An 11424-nucleotide genomic window follows, 5' to 3' on the forward strand; every position below is an offset into this window, starting at 1 on the left:
ACTCACTGACACATCTGGACTCACTGACACATCTGTACTCACTGACACATCTGGACTCACTGACACATCTGGACTCACTGACACATCTGGACTCATTGACACATCTGGACTCACTGACACATCTGTACTCAATGGCATTTAACACAGTGTGATCTCATTTGATATTTCGTTGTTGATGACTGTGTTCATCCATTTTGCTTTTACTCCCTGACATTTAACGCAGGGTGATTTGTTTTAGTATTTCATTGTTTCTCATTATATTTAATGTTTTTATGTTTTTATTCATGTTGCTGTAATATGTTATTAATATTTGATGCTGTGATCTTTCTGGTAAGCACTTTGACAACAGTTACTGTTTGAAATGGGCTGTTTAAATAAATGTGACTTGACTCATGTACCACATGTGATGAGAATGAAAATAAACATAAGTTGAACTTGAAATTAATGTCTAACATTATCCAACATCATCCAACAACATCCAACAATGTCCAAAAAAGTTCATTAACTTTCATCATCCAACAAAAAGAATCTGTTTCAGTCTGTTTATCCAACCTGACCTGCATCAGATTCAGTTTCTGCGTTAAAAAATCTCTTTAATTAAAAAAACTAAAATATGTAACTTTTTTATATTTAAAGAATATTTTTGTATTTGTTTGTATTTTATGTTTTTTTTATTTTATTTTAAATTTAGTCAAATAAAATGTTACAAATAAATAAGTAAAGAAAAATGTTCAGTTTAATGACCATAAGATTATACTATTATGATGATGATGATTATTATTAATACTATTATTATCATTATTATTATTATTATCATGATCTTTATTTGATGAGAAGACTGTTCTGAGTGAAAATGAAGTCTGGAATAGAACTTGTATTTTCATATTGTAAAACCTCCTATAGTTCCTGAAAGTCTAGTTTGGATTCCTTCGTGGTGATTTCAGGTAAGACAGACGAGGCTCGAGAGCTCAAAGATATTATTTATTAACGACATTAACGAGCTCTCATGGACTAATTGATTAACAACAAAATTAAAAAAGACAGCTCTCATGGTCTCCCTACAAACCATCTGCAGGGAAACATAGAAAGCAACCAGAACTGACACATTCACTGCACAACCACACTAATGAACGTGTAAAACACGTGACAGGAAGACGAGCAGGTACAGGTGAGTGTGGGCGGGGCCAGGAGCAGAAGCAGCACAGTCATGAACACAGAATCACCAGAAACTAAACTGAGCACACAAAACAACTAAAACGCCAAACCTGAACAGCAACACAGATGCTGACATCTTTTCAAAAGTAACACCCGGACTCCTGGAGTCCACCCCAGAACCGAGGGAACACCAGGACCCTCGGTTCCACTCCTCCAGAACCGGTCAATGTTTGGGTCTCTCTCTAAGGCTTTATGGAAATCCCACCACCATCAAAGTTGATCAGTTGTTCTTTCCCTTCTTCGAGGGTTGAAGTCACAGAAAGGATTTGGGGATTGCTTCACCTGGATGTGCTTCCTGGTGCAACCTGGGCTCAAACCTGCAGCCTCAGGACAACAGCACCACACTGACCACCGAGCTACCGCGGCACCTTCTCAGGTGTAATCAGTAATTCCTGAAAATGTTTCCTGGAAACTTCTTGAAGGTCTTTGAACGCCTAAAATAATGTTAGTCTAAAGCAAAATTTAACCGTCTCCTCCCTCAGGGATCCCTGATAGATTATAATTTTAATCTGAAGTAGCCAACCTGAAATCATCTCTGAGATGTTCGTTAACTCCTGGTGGATCTTTGACCTTTGTTTAGTCAAATCCAAAATAAAACTCAAAGTCATCTGAAAAGAGGATTCCTTTAATGGTTTTAAAAACTTTTTTCAATACGCCACAGACCTCCAACAGACTCCGAGGACCCCAGAACCAGTTTCACCTCAAGACCCAAAACATTTCCCAGAGTCCTCCAGTCTGAAGTAAATTAAATGAAAGTTGAAGAATCCTGCAGCTCTGGATCCCATGAAGAGGGCTGTAAATAAACCTATGGAAGAATCTACCGGAACGTCTTGGGTTAACTCCCAGAAACCTGGAACCATATAACGGATGTTTGGAATACCTCAGAGGGACCCTAAAACCTCACAGAAAGACCCCGCCCCCCCAGAGCCCCTGACAAAGACAACACATATGACCTGGACCACTGATCTCTGTGGATCCTCCGGTCCGGTCCGGTCCCCTCCTCAACATCAAAGCATTCCGGGTGTGAAAACAACCGTTGGGGCGTCCGCTCGTAACCTCCGCAGTAAATTATCAAGAAGAGGAAACCTGCACCTGCAGACCCCAAGTGTTCAACACACAAGGACCAGGAGGAGGTGCTCTCTCCACGCCTCATACCTCCACCTCTCCAAGCTCTCTTCCACCTGTTCCCTGCTCTCATCACATCATCTGCAAACATCACAGTCCATGAGATTCCTGCCTGACCTCATCTTTATTAGTAATTAACCTTTATTTAACCAGGCGAATCCCACTGAGATCACAGATCTCTTTCACAGGGGAGGCCTGGACCTGAAGCAGCCTAACATGCATGTTTTTGATCTGTGGGAGGAAACGGAGGACCCGGAGAAAACCCACGCAAGCACGAGAAGAACATGCAAACTCGGACCGCTTTAGGTTTGTTGGAGGGGCCACACACTATAAGCTAAAAATATCTAATGTTTTTTAACACTTATTGATATTTTTACAATTTAAAACAAAAGAAAAGAGCAGAATCTTGTAAAGAAGAAAATAATTAATAAATTGTATTTACTTTGTCAGTTTTTAAAAAATTAAAACTATGAACGGCAGATCTATGTGATTATTTTAATTGTGGAAAAATACTGAAATATAGAAATAAAACATAAAGTATTTTTTACTTCTTGTATTAGTTCTAGCATTCACATATTTGCAAAAGAAATGACCAAAAAACAAACCAACTGAAAACTGCTACAACCAGCTTTATTTTAGTTTGTACAAAGTATAACAAGCAATAAAATTCTTTTTATGTCAGTTTTGAACGATCTGCTTCAGAGGGACCAAAGAGCCACATGTGGCTCCAGAGCCGCAGGCTGCAGCACCTGTCGGCCAGAGCAAACAACAAGGGGCTCAGAGCCCATCCCTGATGCACTCCCACCTCCACCTTGAAGCTATCTGTCACTACAGCACCCAGTGGTGCCTCCTGAGGGGGGGCTACTGAAAATCCTGGGGTGGCACGCCAAAACTAAGAGTCAGATCAGAACATCTGGAGTTCCACATCAGTCCAGTTTTAATGTGTTCTGTGTTTTTACAGAAAAGACAAACTTTTCGTCCTTTTCCCTAAAAAACTCAGATAAATAATCTGAAGAGGAACAACGAACAGAACATTTAAAAAAGTACTCAAGCACTTCTAATTATTTTAAAAACGTGTTTAGTTGCTTGTTGTTGTTGTTTGTGAACAAAAACACATCATTTAAATATTATAAACTGGGGGACTGAAACACACGAAAAGCTAAATGAATATTTATAAATGAAATATTTTGAGCTCTGTCACTCTGTATCCTGACGCTCATTGGTTCCTTATTCAGGGGGAGTAGAACTTTTATTAAAGTTTGATTTTAGTTTTAAATCCTGTCTTTAATTCCTAATCACTTTAAAATAATGCTTGTTTTAATGTTTATGAGGTTTTACTAATCAGAGACTCAAGAAGATGAAACTGTCTGGCTAAGGGGGGCCACCGGGGGAGGGGGGCACTAATGCCCTGCTCCTTCCTAAGCGGTGAAATCGGCTCTCATTGTCGTTGTTGCGTCATGAAAATTGTGTCATTTTGTTTTCAGAGTAGCTCCGCCCCTTCTAGACACAAGACCCTGCGTGCACGTCACATAATGTGTGATTGGTCAGAAGTTTGTGGGCGTGTTTGTCGGTGCGCTGTACGACTCTTCAGACACATGAAACGAGTCAAACGGACAAAATCTCCTGGATGGAGACCGTGCACACTCCGTGCACGGAGGCGTCTGCCTGCAGAAAAGTGCGGCGTTCTCTTCGTGACAGGTTTGTGGCCAAACGGCGGCTGCAGGGACGGAGTGGAGACTCTGGCAGGAAGTCTCGTGCGGTGACGTTTACTGCAGGGGGCGGAGTTTAGGAGGGTCTCGTGGACTCTGGAAGGTGTGCACGAAACCGTGCGCCAACTGTTTGTCTTCGGATGGAGTATGCAGGGCTCTTAAGGGGTGGACAGTGCCCCCCGGCCCCCCCTTGGTGGTGCCCCTGACCTCAGCACTGTCCTGCTGTCCTCTCATGTCCTGTATTTTGTTTTCAGCTTCATCCACAGCTCATCTGTCTGAGAACGTCTCTCCTGTTCACTCGTCTCTTCTGCTGAGACGGAACCGGGAAATAAATCCAAATAAACCTGATTTTTACCAACAGTTTGACACGGTGCAATAAGAAAACCACCGCGGTGAAACATAATACTTCTAACACAATCCTGCTGATCATCTTGTTTAAAAGCCAGAGTCACACGCAGCCAAGAAGGTTCTTGTGTTTTTATGGTTCTGACATTGAACTGGTCCAACTTCTTCGTTTTTTCATGTTATTTCTAAAAGCCTGAATAAAAACATGCATGTAGTTTCACTTTCATGATGGTTCTGATCCGTGTTTTTGTTTAAATAAGGCTTCAGGTAAAGGGTAAATTACAGGTTGGCTTTCAGTTCATGTCTATTTATGGAGACTAACGCCCCTGTATGCTGACGACTCGCTGTTTTTATAGCAGATTTGATTGTTGTGGAAACAGGATCATCGCCGTCAGAAGAGCTGCCAGCACGACAAACTGCACCGAGCTGCAGGGCCCACCTGTCACCTGTTTGCCTGCCCCGTCACATGACTGTTTAGAGCCAACAGAGAGCGCAGGGATCCTTTAATCTCTGTTACTAAATGTTAAAAAACACCAGCGTCGCGCTGATGGAGCTGCGGCCTGGAGGCTCTGGAGTGAAAACATTTAGAGGCCAAACATTCGTCAGGAGTTCCAGAGGGAAAACACGTTTTCAGGAACAGGTCACCTGGAAAAGGCAACAAAGAGGAAGGAAGGCTCTGTTTTCTGTGCAAACCTGTAACACACAACCAGAGGAAGGATAAACATCGCACGCATACTTCAACTTCGGCTAATTAATCAGCTAAAGGTTACCCACTACCTCGGATTAGCCGTCGCTGCTCTTTCTGCAGGGGTCGAGCGAATTCACAGGAAAGAAGGCGTCCTACCTGACCCCACCGGGCTCGGACCTGTGGCCTCCAGATTCTAAGCTGCCGTGCTGACCACCACACCACAGCTCTGGTCAGCTGGGTTTTATACTGATTTATTAGCTTATATATTTATTTAGTAACAAAAAGTAGTTTGTGAATAAATGGAGCCCAAGAAAAGAGCATAGCTTAATACGTTAGCTTAGCTTAGCTGAAGTTATTTAGACAGAATCACAAACTTTGTTAAATTATTTAGACAGGATCACAAACTTTGTTAAATAATTTAGACAGAATCACAAACTTTGTTAAATTCAACCAGGAAGAATAAAATCACAAGTTTTCAGTTTAAAACTTTTTTTCTGCAGAGATAAACCTCCAAAGGGTCAAATACACAACTGATCATTTTTACCTTCAGGAGGCTTCCTGGGAGAGCCCCGCCCACCGAAACTACTTCCCTGCTCCCATTGGTCGGCGCCGGACGCGCAGCAGCCAATCAGAGCGCAGCTGGCGCTTCTTAGCGCAGTGAGGGACGGGGTCCAGCTCAGAGGGACGGAGGTTCTGTCCGCAGCGCATTCGCATTCAGACTGGAGTCCGGACCGCCTGGGCCCCCCATCAGGGCTCGAACCACCCGGAACCTTTCTGCTGGACCCGCCGAGGTAACGCCAGGCGTCCACGCGCTCCGGTTCTGTTGTTTGTTCTGGATGAATGAGAGGTTCCGTGGACCCGAACTGTAAAATAAAAGTTCAAAACAAAGTTTAGTTTTTAAAAGTCTGAATGAAAACAGATTAAATATCAATTAATGTTTAATCGGAACCGAGTTCTGATCACGAACACTTTACATTAAAGAACAAATCTGAAGAATTTATTTAGTTTCTATTTAACTTTCAGCAGTTTTTCTGTTTTTATTGAACTTAATTTAAGATGATTTTAAACTGTAACGTTTGGTTTTTATTAAACTGGAGATGAGAATAAATAAAATAAAAATGTTGGAATGAATTACTTTAAAATGTTTCCGTTTCTCATTTTTAAACAATTTTTCTTTTTGATGAACAGATTAAAGACTGAATTTAAATCAGAGCTGGAGGAAACCCTGCAGAACCCAACCACGCAGAACCAGCAGAACCCTGCAGAACCCAACCACGCAGAACCAGCAGAACCCTGCAGACATGTCGGACAGCACCGGCTGTGAGTTTGAAATCGACGTGGAGACTCTGGAGTCCGACGAACTGGGCCCTGAAGACTCCTGCAGCCGGCCCGGTTCGGCTCCGCTCGGACCGGACGGAGACTGCACCAGGAGCGAGGAGCCTCCGGGGCCCGGCGGCCTGAGCTCCGGGGACCAGAGGAAGCTGAGCCGGACCCCCAAGTGCGCGCGGTGCCGGAACCACGGGGTGGTCTCGTGCCTGAAGGGCCACAAGCGGTTCTGCCGCTGGCGGGACTGTCAGTGCGCGAACTGTCTGCTGGTGGTGGAGCGGCAGCGCGTGATGGCGGCGCAGGTGGCCCTGAGGAGGCAGCAGGCCACAGAGGTAGGCCCGGTTCCGACCCGCTCCCTGTGACAAACATTCAGGGTTTAACGTTGGAGCTTCTGGACACATGCGGGTCAGAACTCAACCTGGACCCTGAAGAGTTTCAGGATCAAATTTAAAAATCGTTTAAAATAATTAAATCTTCAGTGATAAAAGTTCTGCTTCAATATTTAACTTTAGTCACACTTTGTTATTTTAGTTCAGCTGAAATAATTTTAATTAAGGTTCCTCATCAGAAGATCATTTATATATACTTTATATTTTAATTCAACCTTTTATTTACAAGTTTGTAAAAGTTTATTTACAATAATCCACCGTTCTTAATCTGTTTAGATTTCACTGAGTTTTAATTCAGATAATCTGTTTTAGTTTAGATTTCCACATTAAATCATAAAAATATTAAAATAAACAAATTAACATTAAATCTGTCAGAACAGGAAAACGATAAAACTCATTTGGATTATAAAGAATTAAAAATAAAATCGTCCAAACATCAGAGGCTGCTTCAGTTTTTAGTTTTTAATAAATTAATTTTCTGCACAGAAAAATAAATTTAAAGGTAAATTCTTTTTTTATTTTTATTATTAAACATAAATTCATGCAGGTTGATTTTTGGAGTTTGTTGATCTGACTCAGACTGAAGTGAAAAACTTTACAACAAAATAATTTAAACTGAATAAATGTTGGGACCAGAACCGGTTTATGGGTCCAAACAGTTTTTCTGTTCCACTTTGCTTTGAGTCTGAATTATTGAACATGTTGTCTCTTTTTCTCTCAGTTCATTTTTTTAGATTAATTTAAATAAATTTTAACGTTCCCCACTTTGTGTAGAATAATAATCTGAGCCTTGTTCATTAAATTAAACGTTTAATCCTGCCATAATCTGGTGTTTCAGGATGAATTAAAACGTGTCTCTCTTGGTTTCTCGTGTTTCAGGACAAAAAAGGCATTTCTGGGAAAGTGATTCCAGCAGAGCGGAGGATTTACCAGCGACACGTCCGGCCGTCCACCATGTTGGCGAAAAGCATCCTGGAAGGTACCGGACGCTCCAGAACCGTCTGTTTAACTTTGAAACGTTTGGACTCGTCGTCACGCTCTTGTTCTCTTCACCAGGGTACCGTCCGGTCCAGCCCGACCCGTTCCTGGTGGCCAACACGACTCTTCCTCCTCCGCTCAGCGACCGGATGAGGAAGAGGAGAGCCTTCGCCGACAAGGAGCTGGAGTCCATCATGTTGGAGCGCGAGTACAAGGAGCGCGAGCTGCTGGACAACGGCCAGGCGGGGCCCGGCCCGCTCGTCTTCCCCGGCGGCCTGGTCCACCACGCCGCCGAGTACAACGCCTACAAGACGGCCTTCTCCCCGGCAGCTCCGGTGGAGCCGCAGCCCAAAGAACTCTGCGGCTTCCTGGGTCCGAACCGGCTGGATCTGTCCGTGCAATACCCGTCCAGCCCGGCCAACGTGGAGCTCATCTCCTCCAACGTCAGCGTGGCCACCACCTACCGCCACTACCCGCTGCAGCCGGCCAGGGGCGGCTTCGTGATGTGGCCCCGGGGGCCCTCCAGCCTGGGGGACGCCCTGCTCTACCAGCAGTGTCTTTTCAACGCCACGGCCGTGCAGAACCTGAAGCCCGGCGCCGTGTGGGAACCCAAAGTGGTGCCTGCCGAGAGCCAGCCTCCGGAAACGGAGGCCGCCGCCCTCGCTGCTCAACTGGAAGGGTCCCGAGCCGCTGCCCTGCAGGACTCCTCAGACCTCCAAAGGCCCGACCCCAAACCCCCCAGTGTGGGCCAGGTGGGGCAGAAGGAGCGCTCGGCCTTCTCTCCGCCCAAGAGGAGCTTTGGACAATCCTTCCCCACCCAGTCCCCGGACTTTAGCCACGTCCCGAACAAAGCGAGCAAAGACAGACTGTCCTCCAGACTCAGCTCCTTCCACTCGCTCCTGCAGAACTCCCGGACTGAGAAACCCCCCACAGGGTCCGGGTCAGAGGTCAGAGCGCCGTACTGCAAAGAGCTGCTCCAAGAGGCGGCCCGCAAGTTCAGGGAGGGCACCGCCAAGGACATTCAGGGGCTCAAGGTCACAGACAGGTTCAGCAAAGACTTTCTGAGTAAAGCTGGGACCAAGATGGCGTCCGGCGAGTCGCTGTCGTTTTCCGTGGAGGCCATCTTGAAGCGCCCGGCGCCCGCCATGGCTCGAGCCTTCCCCTCGTTCTGAAGCGCTTTGCACTAAAACGATGTGAAAGATGCAGCAGACTCCTCTGTTTTATGTTTCCACAACTTTAAAGTATTTAAATATTATTCCTCGTCTGAATGAACCTGAATCGGATCAGAACCGAGTCGTTGGTTCATCTTGTGAAGCAGTTTGTCCAGTTCTGCACAAACACTGAAAAACATTTTACACAATAAAGCTTCATGTATTTAATTCAAACTTGATTTTCTGTGCAGTCATTAAACTTTAATCTCCTGCGTCTGAACAGCTTCGGCTGTTTGTCCGCATTTATCAGCCGAAACACCTTTTTACTGTCAGCTGAACTCGCATGAAAGATGTGTCGTTTTACCCTGACCGGGCCTGGGCTCAAACCTGCGGGCTGAGGATTATCAGCCCCCACCAGCAGAAAATCACGTCAACATTTCGGATTAAACGGTTCGTGTTGAATCTTCAGGATTATTTCATTTCCTGAGGAGTTTCTGCTGATCTGAGGTTGTTTTTACACAGAAATCCTTCAACCAGTCCAGATCCAAAACTTCTACACCTGACAGGAATTTATTGATTGATTGATTTCACGTAAAGATTTTATGTTCAAACAGCAGAAAGTGTTCAGAAACAGACGACAGATTATTTCTTATCGAATTAAACTCAGATTATTGATGAACGAGAAGAAACCTGAGCTGCTCCTCGTGCTGCCGCTCATTCCTTTCCTGTTAGGTCTTCGTGTGTGTGTGTGTGTGTGTGTGTGTGTGTGTGTGTGTGTGTGTGTGTGTGTGAGAGTGTGTGTGTGTGTTCAGATCAGCAGAAGGTGAAAGAGACTCACTAATCTCTTCTTTCTGTACAAACGTTCACATTTCATCAGGAAAACAACCAAATCTTAGAATGTTTTATCTGCTCTAAAAGGCATTTATACACTTTAAAATGTGTTTATTTATTTAAAAGGAGTTTATTTAAAAGGAGTTTATTTAAAAGGAGTTTATCTATAGATAAACACATTTTAATGTCCATGTTTAAAAGTGTTTATCTTGTTAAAAGGCGTCTCTGCTTCACCTTCAGTCTGTTGAACTTCTTTATTCTGCACAGAAACGTCCCGTCAGGGGGACAAGATCGACCTCGTCACGTGCACAGTCGTGCATGGAATAATATGCAGTGAAACGTCGTGTTGCATCCAAAAATCCCCAAAAGAGCAGAAACATAAAAAAAAAACCAGAACGCACAAACAAAGCTTAAAGAGGAAACGAGCAGAGGAACTAAAAATGACATCATGGTTTGGAGATTGTCGATGCTTGGATTTAATCTCCTGAAGACATTTTGACAGAAATCTGACGCCACATGAAGTTTCTTTGTTGCTTTAAAATAAAAGTTTAATATAAAAACAGTTAAATGAAGTTTATCTCTTCGGCAGCCTGTTTATCTTTTAGCTGCAGCTCCTGAAACGGGACAAGGCCCGTTCAGGACTTCCTGTGGAAACGGACCAATCAGCAGCTCCTGTTTAAAGACAGTCATTCCTTCCCACTGTCGCCTCCACGCTGCTCAGGATGGAGTGAGACCAACAGAAGATCCGACCCGACCTTTAAAACCATTTCATGACGACCCAGATGTGAAAAGGTTCTGACCCGGTTAGAGCTCCGAGATGACGACATCTGTTGTGCTTTATAAACAAACTGAGTTCAGCTGAATTGTGGGTAAACTGTGTGTGTGCGTGCACGTGTGAGTGTGCATGTGTGTGTCATACTCGATGCCTGCAGGCAGCGGTTAACAGTGTTTATCTTCTCTAACTGCCACTGATAAGAATCTGCTGAAGTTTTTACTGCACACTCATTCCCAAAGTGTGAGATGCAACATGTCAGCAGACCCCCCCCCCACACACCCACACACACCCACACACATGCACACACACATGCACACACATGCACACACACACAGCATCAGCTGCTCTTGTTTCAGCACAAACACACAACAAAGCTGAGCTCAGTCTGTGTGTTTCGGGTCCGATGTCAAACTCAGGACTTCTGTTTATTTCATTTACCGTGAATTCTGGGTTCTGACCCGCAGAACTCAAACCCTGACCCAGAGGGACACTCTCTGTTGGTGACCAGAGCTTCCTGCTCACAGGTCCAGAAGATGCTGATCAGTGACAGGGAATTTGTGTTGAATGGACCCAGACTGACCCATCACTGGTCCAGCTCCAGACCCGTGGACCCACCAGAACATCATGTTCTGTCAGGTTCCCACGTTTTCTCCAGCTGTTTGTTGAAAAGACCAAATCTGGATCAGCCACGCCGAGACAGAAGACACAGGACGTCTCACCCATGCTGTCCTCTCTTCTCTGCCCTATTCAGGACCCGGGTCTTGTTTTAAAGTCCTAAAGGACCCACCTCATCAGTGGTCCAATGTCCTCATCAGCGGTCCAATGTCTTCATCAGTGGTCCAACATCCTCATCAGTGGTCCAACGTCCTCATCAGTGGTCCAATGTCCTCAT

General features: G+C 44.6%; 1 protein-coding gene across 1 annotated transcript; it reads left to right on the plus strand.

Annotated features, from left to right (window-relative positions):
- Nucleotides 1-5764: 5764 nt before the first annotated feature.
- dmrt2a (doublesex and mab-3 related transcription factor 2a) lies at nt 5765-9099 on the plus strand. Its single transcript, XM_037680143.1, has 4 exons — nt 5765-5873; nt 6271-6740; nt 7677-7776; nt 7854-9099. The coding sequence occupies exons 2-4, from the start codon at nt 6384-6386 to the stop codon at nt 8945-8947; spliced, it is 1551 nt and encodes a 516-aa protein (XP_037536071.1). The 5' UTR covers nt 5765-5873; nt 6271-6383; the 3' UTR covers nt 8948-9099.
- The last annotated feature ends 2325 nt before the right edge of the window (nt 9100-11424 follow it).

Source organism: Nematolebias whitei, chromosome 8 (genome assembly GCF_014905685.2).
Source record: "Nematolebias whitei isolate Nwh7 chromosome 8, NemWhi1, whole genome shotgun sequence".
NCBI classification, from domain to species: Eukaryota; Metazoa; Chordata; class Actinopteri; order Cyprinodontiformes; family Rivulidae; genus Nematolebias; species Nematolebias whitei.

Excerpts from the sequence above, each read along its gene's own strand:
- dmrt2a (XM_037680143.1), top strand. The coding sequence starts at position 6,384 with ATGTCGGACAGCACCGGCTGTGAGTTTGAAATCGACGTGGAGACTCTG. Across the intron at positions 6,741-7,676 it reads GGAGGCAGCAGGCCACAGAG|GACAAAAAAGGCATTTCTGG; the intron begins GTAGGCCCGGTT and ends CTCGTGTTTCAG. Across the intron at positions 7,777-7,853 it reads GGCGAAAAGCATCCTGGAAG|GGTACCGTCCGGTCCAGCCC; the intron begins GTACCGGACGCT and ends TCTCTTCACCAG.